The following is a 22,144-nucleotide window of genomic DNA, read 5'->3' as shown; positions in this document are numbered from 1 at the left end:
ATGTATGCACGCTGTTATTTTAGATTTGCCTGCGTATTTGCCACTTTCTCTGATCTTCATTCCTTCTTACATCTCAGTCTTTCCATCTAGAATCACTTCCCTTCTGCCTGAGTACCTGTTTTAGAATCTCCTTTAGTGAGGGCACTAGTGGCAAACTCGCTTAGAGTTTTCGTGTGTGTGAGGCTGGACCCATGGCGGAGTGGTTAAGTTTGCATGCTTCACTTCAATGGCCCAGGGTTTGCCAGTTTGAACCCTGCATGCGGACATACACACCACTCATCAAACCATACTGGGGCAGCATCCCACACAGAAGAACTAGAATGACCTACAACTAGGATATACAGCTGTGTACTGGGGCTCTGGGGAGGGGAAATAAAAGAGAGCGGGGAAGATTGGCAACAGATGTTAGCTCAGGGCCAATCTTAAAAACAATAAAGAATTTTTGTGTGTGTGTTTCTTATGTTTGAAGTATCTTATGTTTGCAAATATCTTCATTTTGGCCTCATTCTAGAAATGTATTTTTCCTCACTGGAGAATTTTAGATTATTGTTATAATTTTTCAGAATTCTGAAGCTATCACTCAATTGTCTGCTTTGCTTTGTTGCTCTTGAGACGCCAACCGTGAGTTTACGTTCTGTTTCTTTGAAGGTAAACTAACTTTTCTCCCAGGCTGCTTGTTAAATGTTCTTTTTGGTTTTGGTACTAGACAGTTTTTACTATGTTGGTGCTAAGATATGGATTTCTTTTAAAGTATCCTGTTTAAGATTTATCAGTTCTCTGGAAATTGAGGTATCTGTGAAATGCTATCTTTCAACTCTTCTGGAAAATTCTCAACCATTATCTCTTCAAAAGTTGTCTCTATGATATTTTTTTCTCTCTAGAAATTTGATTAGACGTATTAGAATTTATTTTATTCTCAAAGTCTCTTAACCTCTCATTCATACATATCATCTCTTTGTCTTTCTCTGCTACATTCTAGAAAATTTCCTCTGACCTATAATCCAGTTAACACATTCTCTTTTCAACTGAGCCCAATTTGCTGTTAAACCCACACACCTACATTTAAATTTTAAGCATTGTATTTTTTAATTTCTAAAGGTTCTATTTGGTTGGGTTTTTCAATATGTTAGATTAATTTTATAGTTCTCCACTCGAGCAGATATTTTCCAACCTGTTGCTTGTTTTTTTGAATACAATACTGTAGATGTTTTTATAATCTGTGTTGACAATTCCAATATCCAAAGGCTTTGTAGCTCTACATCTGCTTTATGTGATTTCTGTTGATACTCATTAAGGCTTCTTTACTTTTATTTAGGGCTTGGCTTTGATTTTACTGTTCGCCATCCATTTTCTTCAGCAAATTATTTGTGTGGATGCTTTCAGGCTTAACAAAAGGGACAATCCCTACCCAACCTTCCTCTACACAGCTTCTGCCTCATCTCAACCCTCCTCTTTGTCTGCCAGGCTCGAGGTAGGTGCCCGCTCCAGCTGCTATAAATAAAAAATGTAGCTTTCTTACTTCCTGGTAAGGTATGCACTCTTTGTAAGTGGATTTTTGTTGGCACTTTCTGAGATTTCCCACTGCCTCGTCCCTCAAGCTTCTGTTTTATCTACTTTTGGCAGGCTATATCTGTATCTGGGAGATTTTCACTACCTCATGCTCTCACTGCACTTGGAGATCATACATTTCATTCTCTTTGTTAATTTGAGTAAGAACAGAGGGGAGAGATTCTTTTTTCTGCCATCGTCATGTTCATATTGGGAACAAAGTCTCGTCTTCTATAAAAGCCAAAATGTACAAAAGAGCTTATGCTGGTCCTGCTGATGTAGTAGGAGAAAGAGAAGGGCTTTCAGAATCAACAGTGTAACGAGAGAGATTTTCTTTTACCAGAAAGAAAGTCTGTGGGCCCCAGAGCAGTGGGATCCCTGTGACATTTGCCATCTTTGTGTAAGGAGAGACCCTGAGGAGATGCAAACTTCCCAGGAGAAGGCCAAAAGGAGGGATACAAGGTAGTCAGGTTTCCAACTTTGCCAAAAAAAGCAGCATTTCAGAGTGGCTCAGAAGTAGAGAGAGGACATACTTCAGCAGGGACAACGATACACTGGCGAGGAGAAGCGTTTTCCTTCCTTTCCAAACAGAGCATAAGCCTGTAGGATTCTGTTGTCCCTCAGGAAGGAAGACGTGCCATGATTATGCTTATGGGGGAATTTTCTTCCAGACTTGGAGCCAGACATTAAGTTGATGTATAGAAAATGAAAAGTATAGTATTTGTCACACTTCTGAGTTTGTAAATTAAGACACATGCCCACTATGGAAATGATAATTACTATTAGGGAGGAAGGACGGAGTGATACAGAAACATAAATGATGGGATGACTTGATTTTGACTGATGCTGAGAACACCAAGCTTCGTCTTAGAAAACAAGAGGCGTTTTTGCAGGCAATAGGGGAAGGAACCTTCCAAGCAAACAAAACCACATGGGTAAAGGCCTAGAGAATGATGTGTTTGCAACATTTCAATCAATTGATATGGCTGACCTTGCAATTATTAATGTTGGCCTTATAATCATGTTTGTGCATATTTATAAACTTAGTAATAAATTTAATTGGTATTCTCCAGTTGTTGTCATAGATGCATGGAAATAGCCCAAGGAAGTCTATTTCTAGAACTTCAGACTTTCTGTGGTAGAGAATCAAGATGAATTTCTAAACTCGAAGGCCTTTGCATAGTATGCTCTATTCCACTGCCTGAAAGAATTAAAATTAACCTCCATTTAAAAACCATCAGCATGAAGAAGGGTCTACTTTGCAGTGTTTCTTTGCTTCTAAAAGTAATTTAAAATGTAACTATTCAGAAGTATTATCAGCCCTGATAACTGTAGGATGAACTCAACTCTGGTGGGCTTTCTGGAATGCCTCTCTCTCTACCAAAGAATAATGAGCTTGGCTCTCCAAGATACTGTATTACCTAGAGTCACAAAGAAGTTTCATCATCCTTTGATATAACAAATGCATCACTTAAATATCTACCCAGGTCTGCTTGAGAGGTTTATATGAAACACATTCGAACCTGAAGGCCATCAACATCATCATTGCACCATTACTCTAATTTGCTACTTAAAATAAAGGATTTATCCCATCAGATCAAAGTGCTCTTCATTTCCTCTTGACCTCACCCAAGATACAAGAAAACGGGAGGAGATGCCAGGATTGTGCCAGACAACTGTGTGTCAGAAATGAGCCACATTCTGTTTTGGCCCTTGTATGTGCACTTGTCTCCCATTCCTCAGCATTGCCAAGGGATACACATGGTAGCCTTCTGGATTAGGAGTTTCCATCATTCTCTCCACAAGAAAGATACTTCTTTCCACCCAGGCTTTACTTTAAGAATCTGTTTGCCTTCTTTGTATTGTGTACGCTGTTAACAATTTTCACCTTCTGAGCAAATCCAGAAATAGATATGGCTTCTCTGTTCTTTTTCCAATTTTCAGGTCATAGCCATTATATAAAGGAGTTAGACTGAGATTGTCCCAGAATCCAGTCAATGTCTAAGAAAATGAGTACTACGACAACAAAATAAACAAGAATCAACACAAAATGGATCAACTCAGTGTTGACACCACCTCCCCACTCATGGGAAGGATTGTAAATATGTTGCTGGAAAGAACCAGGACACATTCAACTCCAACTTGTGTGGTGGGGGAAAGGAGCAGGATGATGTTCAGAATTGAAACATGTTGTTGTAGGAAAATTTGTAGAAATAGAGGAATTGAGCGTAATTATTTGTGAGTACTTATTCCATACAAATGTGAGCTGAATCAGGTATAATTTAATATTGGAATCATTTACAAGGCGTATTGCATTTTAAGGCCGGGATGATTCATGCATTAATAGACACAAAGCACTTACTATGAGCCAGGCGACATGCCAAGAACTAAAAATACAGAGGAGCCCAGGTGATCTTTACCTCCAGAGAGCTTGCAATTCAGCAGTGAGTGGCCTTGGTCTGTGTTCAATAGGGCATTATCCACTCAGTTCCCCGCTGCGGCAGAAGCCCCTCTGAAGGCAGGGAAATAACTGTGCTGTTTGCCAGTTTGCCTTCAGTGCCTGACTTTGTGTCAGGCACACAGAAGGTGCTTAACAAACTTCCACTTAGTAAATGAGTGTGTTTATTCAGCATCTGCTTTGTGCCGGGCACTATGCAATGAGCATCGTGAAGGGTTAGAGGTGGTTCATCATGATTTCCCACAGCCTGCAGGAAATATACTGGTTATTCTTACCCCTAACGTTGTCTGTTGACCACTTTAGCAAAAACTGTTTTCAACTTCAATTCTCTGAAGCTCTATTCTTGAGGTGTTTTCAGACTCAGCGGTAAAATGTACCATTTCTAAGGACTGGATTAGTCCTTAGCCATGGATTGGTAAAAGGTAAACCATGATAACATGGTTCTATTTATTGAAACATTGTTTACTGATCACTATATGCCAAGCCCACTGGATGTTTATACGACAATTTTAGGTAGCACGTAGACTAACTAAAATTTTTGTTAGGTATAGATTCATTTTAATGCGTTTTAGGAAAAAATGTAATGACATTACTGACTTCATCGATATTATGAATATAATTTAGGACAAGGCTAAGTTCCTTCCATCTGCAAATAGCCCAATTTAAAGTTAATTTAAAGAAAAAAACGTTAAGTATACAATGGTACAGGTGGTACCTGCGTATGACAAGAACCGTGAAGGTGGTGTGCAGGATTTGGAACCATTTGTGTGATTTCACAGGGTACCTAAAACCGTGTAGAGGAAGGCAGTAGGTAAGCTTGGGCAAGAGGAAGAAGGGAGAAGAGCTGAGGTGAGCCTTTCCTACTCTTGGTTTCCTCATCTGCAAAATATGGATGATTTTAGTGTTTACCTCAGGGTGGCAGAATCGCGATTCAAACAGGTCTCTTTACTGTCAAAGTCATGCCATGCCTCACCTAGGCTGGCAAGTGTGTTTTATCTCATGTGCCACTTTGAAGGATTGGAACAAGCAGCCTGTGGCATCAAGTTGGTAAGTTTTTGAGCCTAACCAAGGAAAGTGACTCATAGATGGAAGATGTCCCTTCGACATGTGTTCCCTGTACAATGCCTTGCTGTTGTCCACTGCAGCCTCAGTGACCAGCTCCCCAAAAACTGAGTCAACAAGGACCAGTGTGAAGTAGAGTGGGAACACAATTCAATCCAATCATTTTTTTTCACCTTTTCTTCTTTATATTACCACCAATCTAAGAGAGACATACCATTATCCAAGAATAAGATTTCCACCTTAAAATTAACATATGTTTTATAAAAGTATTTTTATATTAATCAAATGTTACTATGTAGCTCTTTGACTATATTCTACTAAGGCTACCTAAAATTTCAGTGAACTTAGCAGGTGTAAGAGTTTCTGAAAGAAGAAACAATATGTGCTCCCCAGTCATCAAAGGTTGATCTTGGTCAGTTGTTGGCTGATGCTTCTCAAAAGCAATGAATGTGTCCAGCACAAACTGATCCTCCCCGAGTGTGGGCTCCAGGACAAGGAAAGGGTAAGCACACTATCACGATCAGATCAACTGCCTTGGAAGGCTCAGTGGAGACACAGACCCAGTGGGCCCCTTCAGGAGGCCACAGATCCAGTGTCTCCTGCTGCACTGAAGCTTCTCTCTGCCAGCAGTTCCCTCTCCGTCTTGCCGTCATCTTGGTACTCATCTAGCCATCTGCTGGGAAACAGGGAAGATAATTAATATGAGAGAGTATTCAAAGAAGGCACATTACTTAGAAGAGAAAATAAAATACAGAAAAGACTTAAAGAGGCCGTCAGGGATAAGCTCAGAAATTTTAAGAAACATTTAAGATTTCAAGCCACATCCAATTATCTTTAGGACTGCAACTTCAGCAAAACTTCATACTATACTCAAATTGCAAAGTCACATTGATTCATTCTAAAGTGTTGGTTTTTAGAAATGTCCTATGGTAACATTAAAAATATTCTAGTATATCTTAAAATCAGAAAAATGTTTCATTTGGAGTTTCCTTGCTGGAATCTTTTGTTTCTCTCCTTTCATATGACTGGTAGGTGTATACAGTGGCTACAACTTCAGACTCTAGAATAGCACTTTTCAAGAGAAATATAACACAAGCATGTAAGTAAAGTTAAATGAAAAAAATGAAATGAATTTGAATATTTTTCATTTTAATAAATTCCAAAGATGATCATCTAAACACGTAATCAATATAAAAATTTATTGAATCATATTACTGTGATGGTCTGAATGTTTGTGTCTCCCCAAGGGTCCTATGTCGAAATCCTTTGGGAGGTGCTTCCATCACGAGAGTAGAGCCCTCAAGAATGGGATTAGCGCCTTTATAAAAAAGCCTCCAGGGGCCAACCGGGTGGCACAACGGGTGGCATGTTCAGCTTCAGCCGCCCGGGGTTTGCTGGTTCGGATCATGGGTGTGGACATGGTACAGCGTGGCAAGCCATGCTGTAGTAAGCGTCCCACATATAAAGTGGAGGAAGATGGGCACGGATGTTAGCTCAAGGCCAGTCTTCCTCAGAAAAAAAAGGAGGATTGGCAGATGTTAGCTCAGGGTTGGGTTAATCTTCCTCGAGGGGAAAAAAATGGCTCCAGATAAATCCCTTGCTCCTGCCACCCTGTGAGGACACAGCAAGAAATTGGCAGTTGCAACCTGCAAGAGGGCCTTCGCCAGAACCTGACCATGCTGGCACCCTGATTTTGGACTTCCAGGCTTCAGAATTGTGAGAAATAAATTTCTGTTGTTTATAAGCCACCCAGTCTATGATATTTTGTTATAGCAGCCTGAACCGAATAAGACAATTGCATTCTTTTTTATTCTACATCTTTGAAATCTGGTATGTACCTTACACTTACAACACATCTGAATTTAGAATAGGCACAGTTGCAGAGTGCAATAGATATGCTGTAGTGGCTCCTGGAAGGGACAGTGCAGTTCCAGAGTTAGACCACCTTAATCTTAATCCTGACTCCACCAATCATATTTAGGTAAAAAACTTAACCTCTGTGTGCTCAGCTTCCTCATCTGTGAAATGGAAGAATCACAGAGCTACCTAGCGGTCTGCTGTGAGGACCAGATGAGTTCGTGTGTGAAGTTCCAGCCTCACCACAGAGCCCATCTCATGATCAAAGTGCAATAAACTCTAGCTATGGACATGCTTCTGATTTCCTCCCCAACCATACAGAAGACAAATGTGTAAACCAAAAAGGGTCCCACAACACAATAGACCCCTCTATGTCTGTTTTTTTTTAACTCCACAATAAAGTCCTAAATAATTTCTTTTTCAGAGACCTTTACCTATCTAATAATTAGAAGAGGACTTGAGTTTAAATGGCCATTATGGTATGCTAGGGAAACTAGTAAAACCTGTGTCTTCTAAACTCTCCAAAATCTCAGTAGAGTTTTCTGACAAATCAATTTTATAGTGAACTCAGTAATTTGTGCAGGGATCTCTTCCTTAGAGGTAATTCACAAAATCATAGTGATGTAACGGAAACAATAGATTGATAGGCACTAAACTCAAACTCCCAAGAGTGCCCAAGGGACCAAGAGACTCTGCTCTCTACTCGTCTATGATTTGTGCATGTCATTTAATCTCTTTAGCTGTCAGTTTTCTCACCTGTCAAATGAAACACAAGACTAAATGGTATCTATTCTTCCACCTCTAATGGAATAGCAAGAAAATTTCCCTTGTTTCTCTTTATGTAACCCTGGGCCCTCAGAGAGGAGCAAGGAAAACTGTTTAAAATTGCTACAGTTCGGTTAGTGTTAATAGAGCAATGATACGCCTGTGTGTAGTATTTAATGTGATAGAGTATAAAACAGCAAAACATTTAAATATTTTCATTGGTCTCATATTGTTCCTTACAAAAGTAATTTCTAAGGTTTGTAATTATTCTAAATTTGTAATTTTTGTTTGTAATTATTCTAAAATGTTTGCAGATCTTGACTTCTATTCCTTTGCATACCAGCAAAATTAATTTTAGCTCTGAAGAGAAGATGACTACTATTATTACCTGTTCTGGATGATTCTTGATTTTTTTAAATGTGAGATATTTATAATTTCTTAAATGTGACACTTTTATCAAAATACTAATCTTTTATTTACTCCTTACATTATTTAATAGTTACCATCATATTCAGAGCAATAAAACTATGTTGTAGAATATTAAACATAGCTTCATATGATACCAAATATCTAGACGTGATACAGAATCAAATGTTGTATATACGCTGGCCAAAATAGTAGCCAATAACCGTCTGTGGCTATTGAGCACTTGAAATGTAGTTAGTATAACCCAGGAACTGAATTTTTAATTTTATTTGATTGTGATTAACTTAAATTTATTAGCCATATGTAGCTAGTGGCTACCATATTGGACTGTGCAAATCTAGTTTTTTAAAAACAAAAGTTAGTCTATTATTTGGAGAGTTCTAAATACTTGACATATGATCTAGAAATAAAAGAGAGTTTTTCTACTTCCTTTGCATAAGTGACATTGTATGTAAAGATTTCATTAATCTAAAATAGCTTCTATAACAATAACATTTATCATCATGGATCTTCTAATAATTGTAAGATATTTTTGTAGTTACTTTATGTATATTGTGTGAAATCCTCAAATAACCTTGCAAAATGAGTCATTATAGCTATTTTACATAAGAATAAACTGAGGCTCCCACAGCTAGTCAGTGACGGAGTTGTAATTTAAATCCACTTCTGAAAAACTTCAATCTTTGATCTTTTCACTCTCCAGTAAGAAATAAAAAGATTTCTTGAAAAAAATAAAATATAATGTCTCTTTTCAGAGCTTGAATGTTATAAAATGGCGATAACTACTATGATGCCCACGCATTCTAAATGGATTTGTATTAAACAAACAAACAAACAGATGATCAGAGAAGTGAAACACATTTTGTTCATACAGAATGCAACTCTTATTAAGTTTCAAAAGAATGGATATTTCCTAGAATCAAAACTATTATAAGAGAAAATTCCCTCAGTCAACGGATGCGCTTCTCTAGATGTCTGAAGGTGTGTACAACACTTCAGGAGACAGTGATGCCAAAACACCTGCTAAACTCAGAGCACTCCCAGCTCTCTGGCTTCCTTTAATAGCACCTTCCTTCTCTCTTATGCTATCGTCAAATGGGAGCTCCTTGAAGACAGGGGTGCTTTATTTTTTTATCTCCATATATCCAGGACTTGGTACAGTACCTGACACCTCGGAGGCATGTGATGTTTCTGCTTGAATAAATGGATGAGTAGATGAATAGACACAATGCATGAGTTCTCTAGATTCAAGGAACATGCAATCATATAGACATCCACATTGGCCCCCGAGCTCTCGCATAGGTCTCTGTCATAGCCCTAAGACGTTAACGTTTGTTCTCACATGGACATCCACTGAGTACTTGTAGGCAGAGACCGTACTGCCTTATCTTTGGATCTTCTTGTCTATTCCACTTCTTGATATGGTAGGCGGTCAATTACTATTGGTACAATGACTAAATGAATGAATCAAGATATTCTATAGATTAATAACAGAGGGAAATTAGTTTTATAATTTCTATTTGTAGTACGCTTTGTTTTAAGGTGTATTTGATATTCTATTCATAACAAGCCTATAAAGTAGGTAGATCTGATTTAATCATTGTCATCATAAATTTTGAAAGCTGGGGATCAGAAAGTTTAAGTAATTCAACTATGAATGGCCAACGAATTACAGAGCTGCCCTTGCAACTTGATTCTCCTAACATATTATATCTACACCATATTAGAATAATGCTCTAGAGTTCACAGCTCATACACATAACTTCATTTGTTTTTAAACGATTCAAATGAAGTAGGAGGAACAGGTATTCTTTCTGTTTTACATATGAGGAAACTGAAACTCCGCGAAGTTGAGAGTAGCACCTACACTCACAGAACTAGTGGGGAGCAGCGCAAGTGTTGAAGAAACAGAATCAAGAACCTGTTTTCTAAATCCTAATACAACTTTTTTCCCCATTTCAGAATGCTTAGTCCAGGAGAGAAAAATATTAAACATTACAAATGAGAGAATTACTGGTGCTGATAAGGAACAGCATCCTAGGAGAAAGAGCCTTCAGCTCTGGCTTTAAAGGAGGGAATGATGGGGCCAGAAATATGGGAGGAGGCGTGCTGAGGACACAGCTGGAATTAACTGGACAAGGGGCGCATAATTTTGCATAATGCATTATTAAGTAACAGCACACCTGTTGCACGGAAACAGCACCTCTTGATTGCCATCTTCCTCTTCGGATTTAACAACAATACTCTCAAGAAACCATCCATTACCTGTGTAAATTGACAAAGGAGATCACTTTGACTCTTAGCATAAAATATAGTAGGATTGTGATTTTATTCATAGACTCTCCAAAGGTTCTTTTTTAAGCACACTTGTCAGGCAATTTGGGCACAAAAATATGCACATCCAAATTACACCAGCAGAGAAACAAAAGCATGAGCGAGCGACCTAATTACTCAGAGCAGTAGAAGCAGAGGAAGAGAAGATTCTCTACCAAGGATACAAACCCTCTATGAAATTCTACAAGTGTTTAAAAGCCAAGAACAAAGAAGTATATTCACGTGAATGCATTTCAGTGCATTATTTACAGAAGATTGATATGTTTAAACAATAATGTAAAGTCACAATTATCACTCTTAATGGCGAAAATTTAGAAATTATCACAGATTATGGTACTTGTCAATACAATTAAGGAAAAAAAGAAGAAAGAAGGAAAGAAGGAAGGAAGGAAGGAGAATGAAATTAATAGGTGTTGGAAAAGAAGAAACAGAACTGTCATTATTCACAGATAATGTGACTGTCTAAATTAAAAACTCAAGAAACTTACAGAAATAGTGAAATTAAGAGAGATGAGAAAAATGGTTAGGTATATAATAAACATATAAAAATCCATTACATTTCTATTGACCAGAAAAGAATAGGTAAGAAGTATAATTCAATGAAAGTTACAATGTTGAATTGCTATAAAAATTTAAGAATGTACGGGCAAATCTAAAAATAGATGTAGTATAATTTATAGAGAAATTATCTAAATTTAAGGAATGACAGCAAAGAAGACATAAACAAATAGAGAACTATCCCATATTCCTGAGTATGAAGAAATTACAGAGATGTCAGTTTCCCTCAAACGAGTCTAAATTTTCAATGTAATTAAATCAATTTTACCACAGGGTTTTACAAGAAAATTGACAAGCAGATGATAAAATGTACATGGATGAGTAAAGCCCAAGAATATCATAGGCAATCCTGAATTAGAGAAAGGTAGGAGATTCATCCTATCAGTTATCAAAATTTATTATAAATCAATACTAATTAAGACAAGACAGAATTGGTGCTGGCATAGATAAATTGACTGATATAACAGGAAAAAGGACTCATAATTGACCTACACATTTATACAAACTTGATACAGGCAGTCCTTGCTTTGCGCAGTAGAATGGAACCATAAATAGGACTGCATGCTGAAACCGTGGCAAGCAATCTTAACAATCAGTGAGAAAAATTACGATTGTTCAATTGTTAAACATTTTTGCCAAAACATTAAAAACTCTCTTATTGATAATTATAAATGCATATGAAAATGAAAAATATCAACACTAATATTAATATACTGTAATTTAAAACATTAGATAAATTGAAAATTAAAAGGTCTATTTCTTTGTAAAAACAAAAAACTTATCAAGAGTAGCTTGAATGGTGCTTGGCTTATTTTCCTCATCATATAACTTATAATAAAGAGCAAGCATATAGGCATATGAAACGATGCTCAACATCACTAACTATCACAGAAATGCCAATCAAAACTACAATGAGATATCATGTCACACCTGTCAGAACGGCTATAATTAACAAGACAAGAAATAAGTATTGGAGAGGATGTGGAGGAAAGGGAACTCTCCTACACTGCTGGTAGGAATTCACACTGGTGCAGCCACTACAGAAAACAGTATGAAGAGTCCTCAAAAAAATTAAGAATAGAACTACCATACGAACCAGCTATTCTACTGCTGGGTATTTATCCAAAGAACACAAAACCGTGAATGCACAAAGGCATATGCACCCCAATGTTCATCGCATTATTCACAATAGCCAAGACTTGGAAGCAACCTAAATGCACATCAAGGGACAAAGGGATAAAGAAGATGTGGTATATATACACAATGGAATACTACTCAGGCATAAAAAAGGATGAAATCTTGCCATTTGTGGCAACATGGATCAACGTTGAGGATGTTATGCTAAATGAAATAAGTTAGAGGGAGAAAGTCAAATACTGTATGATGTCACTCATAAATAGAAGATAACAATAACAACAAACAAACACATAGAGACAGATATTGGATTGGTGGTTATCAGAGGGAAAGGCGGGAGAGAGAAGGAGAAACGGGGTGATTAGGCACATGTGCATGGTGATGGATTGTAATCAGTCTTTGGGTGGTGAACATGATGTAATCTACACAGAATTCGAAATATAATGATGTACACCTGAAATTTACATAATGTTATAAACCAATGTTACCACAATAAAAAAAATAGTTTAAAAATTTTTAGAAAGAGAAAGCACCTTTTCTACGCCCTAGCAAATTGTCAAACTCCTAAGTTTCAATCAGCTTCCGATATTTTATCCTCTGTGCTTTTAATGTCATAAAATATCTCCGACAGTCCCTTTAATATGACTTTTTTACCAACATCACTTCCTCTGGGACATGTTCATCCTTTTGGTCACAATCATTTTCCTCACTTATGGCCATAAGTCCCCTTCATGTAATTCCTCTGACTGCTTATCTAAAGTCTCTCAAACACTGACAGTGTCAACATTCCCGTAGGCAGATATTTCTTCTGTAACTCCATTTATGTTTGACTTGAATTTCACTTCTAGCATTATCACTTTTTGTTTCTTTGATGTGCTTTCGTCTTTGAAGTACACATTTTTGTAAAATGTCACACGGATTTATCACTGGGAGACAAGGAGTCAATACAACGACATGCTCTGCTGTCTGTGCATGAACTGTGTAACAGATGGGCAGTGACGCCTCACTGACAGACTTTGAAAGAGGTAAAGTGATTGGTCGCTGATCTGGATGTGCATCTGTTATTCGTGTCGTGATCCGTGGACCGAAGAAGAGCTAGCAGTGAAGTGTGTACTTGGTGCAGTTACAATTAGCAGACCATGGTAACTGAAATTTGAAACGTTATTTAACTAAATCATTGTAACTGAAATTGGTGCATACAGAAACCATGCAAAACAAAGACGGCTTGTATCTGATAAAGGTGCCTTTGTAGAGCACTCAGGAAAAGATGGGGTAGGTGATAAATAGGGAGTACAATGGTTATCTACATGGAAAAAGTGAAAGCAGATTCCATCTTCATGTCATACGCAAAAACCAACTACAGATGAGTACATATCTAAATCTGAAAGACAAGACTTCATATATATGTGTGTGTGTGTGTGTGTGTATAAACATACATGCAAACATATGAATAGCTATCCATCTATACATATATGGAATACCCTAGGGGGAGGGAAGGCTTTCTTAAGATACAAAATGTGCCGATCATTGGAAGAAATAACATATTGTTAAATTCAACTACATTAAAATTAAGAGCTTCTGTGCATTAAAATATACCACAAACTGGAGAAGATATTGTGGTGGTAACTTCCAGCTGCTCTCCCTTCTTCAACCACTGCAATGCTAGCACCCACGTCTCCCAGGTGTCTTTGCAGCTACAGATAACTGTAGTACTAATTTCTCAGTAATGAAACAGGACTCGAAGTAGTATGTGCAGTTTCTACCTCACTTGCTTAAAAGCCATTGTTGCCATTGTTTTCTCTCTTTTTTATGTGCTGTGACCAGCTCCACCACTCAGAGGAAGGCAAGATCTAGATGATGATAGAAGAACAAGATGAAGGGACCCTGGGTCCCTGAGGGCGGCTGGAGCAGAGCCATCACAACTGCTCACTTTGGGACTGTTACCTGACTGTGAAATAAGCTTGTATCTTTTTAAAATCCTTTTTAGAGCATTTTTTAATTAAATGTCCTTTGCCTTTATCCTAAATATTACAGACAAGAACATGTATTTTCACAGAAGAGGAAATTCAATAGACAAAAAAATGAAAGAATGCTCATTCTTCTTAGAAATCCGAGGAATACAAATTAAGTCTACAATGGGGTACCATTTTATACCCCAAAATTAAGCGTACCAGGTGTTTGTGAGAATATGACACAATAGAAATTCTTATACACTGTAGGTAAGAGTAAGACTTAGTAGAATCACTTTTGAAAAAAGGGATTTGTCTTATAAAGCTGATATGATCATATTCTTTGACCCAGCAACTGACTTCTGTGGATTCACCCTGGAGCAGAGTTCTTAGCTTCAGCACCAGTAAGATTTTGGGCCCAGCAATTCCTTGTTGTGGGGGCTGTCCTGTGCATTGTAAGATGTTTAGCAGCACCCCAGGCCTCTACCTACTAGGTACCAGTAGTACCTCCTTCCCAGTGTTGCAATAAAAAATAATCCCCACACATTGCCAAATGTCCCTGGGGGAGGCAAAACAATCCCCATTTGGGAACCACCACCCTAGAGGAACTCTTGCTTCTATGTAGTAGGAGACATGCACAAGGACATTCACTTCAGACCGTTTGTGACAGTTGGACTGGATACAACAGAACTACCCATTAACAAGAGATAAATAAGTTAATTATGTGTAATCGTGCTGTAGAATATTACACAGTTATGAAAAAATAACACTATCACACAATAAAGTGAATGAATCTTAGACACACAATCTTGAGTGAAAAAAAATCAATTCACAAAACACCACACAATATGTCACAATTTTTACAAAGTACAAAACTATCAAAAGTATTTTCAAGGATGCCTAAAGAACTAATAAAGATTTCCTTTTTGGAGTAAGGCTTAAAAAAATCAAGAAATAATAAACAAAAGATTCTGGATGGCAGGGGCTGGCCCCATGGCTGAGTGGTTAAGTTGCGTGCTCTGTTTCAGTGGCCCAGGGTTCGCTGGTTCAGATCCTGGGGGTGGACCTACATACCACTCATCAAGTCTTGCTGTGGCGGCATCCCACATAGAAGAATTAGAATGACTTGCAAATAGGATACACAACTATGTACTGGGGCTTTGGGGAGAAAAAAAAGATTCAGGATGGCTACTCTGGGGGAGAGGAATAGAAGCAGTGAATACAGGAAGAATTGCTGCTGTCAAGGATGTTCTAGGTTCAAATTGAGTGGTAGGTTATCAGACTATACAAATTTTGAAAATGAAAAGAAAAGAAAAACATAGATACTCTATCATGGTAATTTTTTCTTTTAATGAAAAGAGTGTGCACAACATAGGAAGGATGGTTCAAAGAATTTAAAAATCATGTTATAGTAATTACTTTCAACCTTCCTTAACGAGGTTTCAAATAGCTTAATCCCATCAGTCAGAGAAGCTCATCAAAATGCCCAAGTATCCTGCCGAAATCTAAACCTCCCCCTCAGATTGCCTGTCACGTTCTCTTTTCTTGGGGGAGATCTTCATGTTCTTCTGGACTTCTCCAGGTCCCTGCCGTAGGTGCAATAGCACTCTGAGGGTCACTTTCAGACTGTGTGTCATACTCATTATACTTGCGTATTTCACATGTGTCTGCCCCACTAGGCCCTGCCCCCGAGGGCAGAGAGCCCCGGGCATCCTGCTCACATTTGAATGCCCAGCCTCTGACAAAGTGCCTAGCATATAGCAGGCCCTCAACAAAGAACTCTTACATCAGAAAGCAGTGATTTTTAAGGAACAGTCTGAGGACCAAATGAGTCAGAATCCCCTAAGGTGCTTGTGAAAAAAAAACCGTAATTCTGAGGACTCAATACCCACTGCGTGAAGACATAATAGATACAATTTTGAAACTGCCTCGCAGGTGCAGAGATTTTACGCACACACACAGACACACACACACACACAAACACACAATAAAGCTTTTGTCTTCCTAGGAAATTTCCTTCATAATAACACAGCAGTAAGCTTTTTAAATCGTAAACCCAATCTGACAAAACTTCATTTAACTAAAATTTCTCAAAAGAAAATTATTTTCTGATCTCACTTTTAAATAACCTGTACATTTATCTTTTCTTTCACTTGTCTCTTATGCTACTTTTAATAGATTTTCAAAACAAATTTCTTACCAAGAAAGCTAATCTTACCTGGACCTATCCCATTGTGACTAATCAGAACTTTCTTCAATTTTCCAAGAGACACCGCCTCGATGGAAAAAATATCAACCTGCACAATACAAAAATAAAGTGAATGACCATTAGGACACTTCCTTTCTCTAGAAAAATGCATTACTATTCGTACTATATTACTATGGTACAACAGTGCTATATGCTACTACTAGATTATTACTGTTACTAGTACCATAAAAATTACCATCTGCCATTTTATAAGCAAAGTCCTACACTATGCCTTGTGGGACATACACAAACAAGTAACACATAATTCTTGCCCTCCTCAAATACAGTCTAATAAAAAAGATTTTAAAAATTTAATCATAATACTTGTCTACTACTAATGATAATAGCTCATATAGTCCTTACCATATGCAAACTCTTCCAAGAGTTTTTCACATATTAACTCATTTAATTCTCAGAACAATCCATTAAGTAAATACTACTCATTCTCTTATTTTACCGTTGGAGAGACCAAGAGATAGAGAGTAAAATTACTCTCCCAAGGTCAACATCTAGTGAGTAACCAAGCCAGGATCAGACCAGGCAGTCTGCCTCCAGGATGCATGTTTTCCATCGTTGTTTTCCTCTCAGTAGCTTTTGTTTCTAAATAAACTATGTATTGAGATATGTATATGTACATACACAGACATATGAACTTTTAAATAAACTATTTATTAACTATATACAAAGTATACAAATTACCAATGCTCAGCGCACATGTCTATGCAAGTAATAAAACCTTAACAGTACCCCAAGACCCCTCCATGGCCCATCCCAGTCATTATCTCCCACAATGATAACCATTATCTTAACATTTAACACTTTTAATTAGTTTTGCCAGGTCTGGGACCATAAATAGAATCATACAGTATGTTCTCTTTCTGCCTGGCTTGTTTCACTCACCCTTTATGAAATTTATCCATGTTGCTTTGTTTAACAGAATTTTGTTCACTTTCATTACTGAATATTATTCCATATTATTCATCCGTTCTTCTACTTATGAAAAAAAATTATTTCTGGGTTTGGGGTATTACAAATAATGCTGCTCAGAACATTCTTATACATGTCTTTTTATGTATATTTATGTACATTTCTGTTGGTGAAATGATGGTTTATAGAGTGTTAGTAAATAGTCTCAATTTCCCAAAATGCTTATACCAATGTGCACTCTGGATGCTTAGCGTATGAGAGGTCAATGAGCTCCACAGGCTGATCAATACTTGGTATTGTTATTCTTTTAAAGTTTAACTCATTTGATTGTGCACAGTGACATTTCATTATGGTTTTCATTGTATTTTCCTGATTATCAATAAAGTTGAGTACTTTTTTCATGTTTATTGGCAATTTGGATATCCTCTTTTAGAAAGTACATATTCAAATATGCTCACGATTTAAATTGGGTTATCTGTCTTTTTCTTGTTGACTTATGGACGTTCTGTATACAGTTTGGAAACAAGTCCTTTGCTAGTATATATTTTACAATATCTTCTCCCATTTTCTGATTTGCATTTTTACTCTCTTAATGGTGTCTTGAGGAACAGAAGTCTTTAATATTAAAATAGTATAATTTATCTTTTTTCTTTATGCTTAATACTTTCTATGTTTTGTCTTTAAAATATTAGTCTATATGTGTATTCCTATGTTTATAACAGCATTATTCACAATAGCCAAAAGATGGAAGCAACCAATGGATGAATGGATAAACAAATGTGATATATATACACATGAAACATTATTCAGCCTTAAAAATAGGGAAATTCTGTATGCTACAACACAAATGAAACTTCGAGACATTGTGCTAAGTAAAATAAGCCAATCACAAAAAGACAAATACTATATGATTCCACTTAGATGAGGTACCTAAGGGAGTTAAATTCATGAGACAGAAAGTAGAATGGTGGTTGCCAGAGGCTGAGGTGGAGGAAAAGAGAGAGGAGAATGGGAGTTATTGTTTAATGAGTACAGAGTTTCAGTTCGGCAAGATGAAAAGAGTTCGGGAGATGGATGGTGGTGATGGTTGTACAACAATGTGAATGTACTCAATGCTAATGAATTAATGAATCGTACATGTAAAAATGGTTAAGATGGTGAATTTCAGGTCATGTTGATGACAATTAAAATTGTTTTTAAATTTTAGGCTACTTTCAAGGTCATGAAGATTTTCTGTTATGTTATCTTCTAGGTATTTTATTCTTTTACCTTTCACATTTAGACCTAAATTTGCATGGAATTGATTTTTGGGTTTAGTGTAAAATACGACTTATGATTTCTTATTTTCTATAGTGATATCCAATTTATTCTCAGAATTTATTAAAAAGACTCTCCTTTCCCTGATGCTGCACATCAGAATATGTGGCTCTTTATCTGGCTTTACTATGTTTCTTTGCTGTATTTGTCTTGCCTTGTACCAATTAATGCTGTCTTAATTACCTTGACTTCACAATAAATCTCGCTAACTGGTAGTATAAACCCTCCAACTTGTTTTTCTCAAGATTAATAATTTTCAAGATTATTTTGGGTGTATTTGACTCTGCATTTCTACATACATTTTAGAATTAGATTGCCAATTTCCATAAAAAAATGTTTATGGGATTTTGATTGGTATTGCATTGAAACTGCAGATCAATGAGGAAAGAAGTGAGAATTTTATAATACTCTGTCTTCCAATCCAGGAACATAGTATATCTCTATTAATTTATGTCTTTTTAAATTTTTCCAGTAATATTTTGTAATTTTCCATGTAGAGGTCTTGCTTTGGCTACCATGGTGCCTGTTGTGGAATGGGCCCATGGATGGAATAAGCATGATGGCAGGGATGGTGACTCTGCACATGGCCCTAGAACATGTGGTCCCTCCCCCTAGGCAGCCTCAGCAGCTTCTGCTTTTGGTGCCCAGTCTGTCAGCTGAGGTCCTGGAGGGGTCCAGTCCCTGCTGCCAACAGCAATGACCTCTAGAATACACACTTATATTGGCCTTTCTTCTTTCCTTCTGTCCTTCTCTACATTCCTTCACTGTGCTTCCTGGGATCATCATTAACCACTTGCAGGACAGCCACAGCTTCTGCCTTGGGAGAACTCACAGGAAGGTTATACTTTCTGAGTGGGAGGCCTGTCTTTACTGCTGGGCCCAGATTGAACCCAGTCCCATGAGACCTCCTAAATCTCTGCACAGCGTCTTAGGCTCTCCACTGCCACTTCTGGCTCCTTGCTTCCAAGCTTCCACTTACAAAGGGCAGAAAGCTATACTGAACATCAGGTTCTCTTCTGCACTTCCTTGCTCTCCAGGATCTTGGGATTCTCCAACTCCACCTGCCTTAGCAGCTCTCCAATGCTTTTAAAACCAATTTTAAAAGATATTTATCAAACGTTTCTGGTTGTCTTCAAGATGGTCATTTTGTTACAGGCTAGACTGCCCTAATTGGAAGCAGAATCTTTGTTGTTTTGTTTCTGTTTCTGTTTTTAATAGAAGAAGAAACTGGGAGTTACTCATGGCTGCATTGTTCCTGGTTAAGTCCCACCTCGATTCAACTCCAGAATAATGAGATGCACACCAAGAAGCGACCATACCTCCCTGTACTTCCTAACTGGTATCAAATGAGGATTTTCTGTTGGTGTCTTTTTAGCTAAAGAAATTAGAGGAAACATGGTACGTAAGAATTGATAAGGATTTTTCTATTACCTGTCCACGCTGGAACTTGACTTTGTTATTTTTGGATTGATGAAGTCTTCGATTCCCCGAATCTCCTCTGGTGCCAATGAGGTTGATAAATACGTTAGATTCTGTCTCTGCACCAGGCTTCCTGCCAGTGTATACGTAGATCTCATAAGCCACCACTGAAATGTCAGAAATCTGATATTATCTTTCTCATTTTTACTTTCTCTTTAAAAGTATTAGATACCCTGGAAGGAAATCAGAATATTCTTCAATCTAGTTGACATGAGTATCTCTATGTTACTTGGCCTCAGCTCTTTTTCTTATCTGACCCCTATTCAGACATTCTCTGAGTTCTTTCATGTTTACCTCATACATACAGACTCTCGGCTATTCCCAGAACTCCTGTCTCAAAATAATTATTGTTAACAAGTATGCACTTTCATTAACCACTACACTTTCACAGTTATTATGAGAAGTATTAAAAAAAAAAAACTTTCCTCTCTCTTAATTAGATGAAAGTGGTAATTTTTCCCCCGAAGTTTGGCTGTTCTAATCACAACTGGTCACTCATGCTGCTACTTCATGGAGATTACTATTCCAATAATGGAGATTTTTAATAGCCCTTTTGAGAGAGAAAAAATACAAAGATCCTAGAAAGATGAAAATTTAAATATAATTTTTAAAAAAGAGCCCAGTGAGATACCAGCAAATGATAATCCACTATATTTGACCTTAGAATTAAGGCAATTTCTGAGACATTGGTAGAAGCCACTAATTAGAAAAGAGATTACTCTTGCTGATACTACTAATATGAATAATATCTTGGATACAAGGAGTACCTTTTATTTCCAGTCCTAGAACTCTTTACAAATCATACTCTGTGCAATTGAATGGTGTATTTATAGAAATTCACATTAACATTTTCCAAAGAACTCAGACATGAAAATCCAACAAGTAAGAAAACAAGGTAAGTGAGAAACATTGCCTGTTTCCATCATGCCTGACCTTTAAAAAGACAAATGTGGTATACTGGGAAATGGTGTAAGCAGAAAAGATAAATCAGTTTCTTCGTACAGTCTTACATATTCCAAAATACTCTAGAATGAGACCCAGCTGAACTTAAGCAGAAAATTAGAGGACTTCTCATGTATTTAGGACAACCAAAGAGATCTTTCAAACTACCTATAAAGAAGATTTGGCTAACCTTTACAACCTGCGTAACTGTCTAAATGGATTAAGCCAAAACTTATGCTAGAATTCTTCATGAAAATAAGTATGTGGACAAGCATGATTGGAAGTCTGTATAGGGAAATCATGCTTCTGTTTACTGAAAATATTTTCTTAATTTCAGATGGAGTAAACTTGTGTACAAGTTTTTTTTAAAAAAATTAGGACATTTAAAGTATTAAAACACATATAAAGTAAAAAAAAGATTGTTAAAAATTTTAAGAAGTACATATCAAAAATTATTTAGAACAGAGACTATATATTTATAGCACAAAGAACAGCATTCAGGGATCCCCCAATCACTGTACACGCCCTATGATCAAGGCATGCACCCTGCCTGCCACCTGCACTCACTTCAAATGCTTCTCAACATTGTGTTTCCAGAAGCTGCTATAAATTAAGTTTTATACACACACGCCAAAAACCAAAAAAAAAAACTTACTTCTCACCTAAAATTCAAAGAAAGAGAAGTGAATATACCAGAAATTTAGAACAAATGGTTATCATAGTTGAGCACTAAATTTTATTCTCAAACCACATCGAAAAGTCACATAATTTAAATTGGAAGTTGAAAGAAAACATATCCTTCCAGAAGAAACAGCCATTTTGCTGAGATCTGTGACACTGACTCCACTTTAATAGTGTGAGATCACACAATTCACTAAGCATTTGCCGTAGCTCTGCAACAAAAGCACGCAGATTCTTTTTTAAAATGCTAAAGTCATAACAATAGATTCTAACTCCAGAATTTTTCATAATCCCCAAGGCAATATAAATTTTTTCCTTCTCTAGCAACACAAAGGGAGAATTGAAAGAATACTTAGTTAACTTGTTGCTTAGACGCGTCCTGAAATACCACGTGTTTTAGAGGCGACTGAGGAGGCGAAGGGCTCAGCGAATCCTTTGCTCAGTCTCCTCAGGCAGGAA

At 37.2% G+C, this 22,144-nt stretch overlaps 1 protein-coding gene across 11 annotated transcripts in view; it reads right to left on the bottom strand.

The window, feature by feature from the left end:
* Window positions 1–465: 465 nt before the first annotated feature.
* RP1 (RP1 axonemal microtubule associated) overlaps window positions 466–22,144 on the bottom strand; it is a 335,045-nt gene continuing 313,366 nt past the window's right edge. For 7 of the 11 annotated variants that reach the window (XM_046641544.1, XM_046641547.1, XM_046641546.1 and 4 more), the window contains 4 exons: window positions 20,015–20,169; window positions 16,310–16,388; window positions 10,300–10,381; window positions 466–5,744 (listed from right to left, as the gene is read on the bottom strand). In XM_046641544.1, the coding sequence (XP_046497500.1) occupies window positions 5,642–5,744; window positions 10,300–10,381; window positions 16,310–16,388; window positions 20,015–20,169 (419 nt within the window). In that variant the 3' untranslated portion in view covers window positions 466–5,641. The other 4 variants (XM_046641545.1, XM_046641549.1, XM_046641550.1 and 1 more) reach the window with 4 other exon arrangements.

The sequence above is a fragment of the Equus quagga genome, chromosome 16 (genome assembly GCF_021613505.1).
Source record: "Equus quagga isolate Etosha38 chromosome 16, UCLA_HA_Equagga_1.0, whole genome shotgun sequence".
In the NCBI taxonomy this organism is placed as follows: Eukaryota; Metazoa; Chordata; class Mammalia; order Perissodactyla; family Equidae; genus Equus; species Equus quagga.
This window is presented reverse-complemented; position numbering and strand designations above follow the sequence as displayed.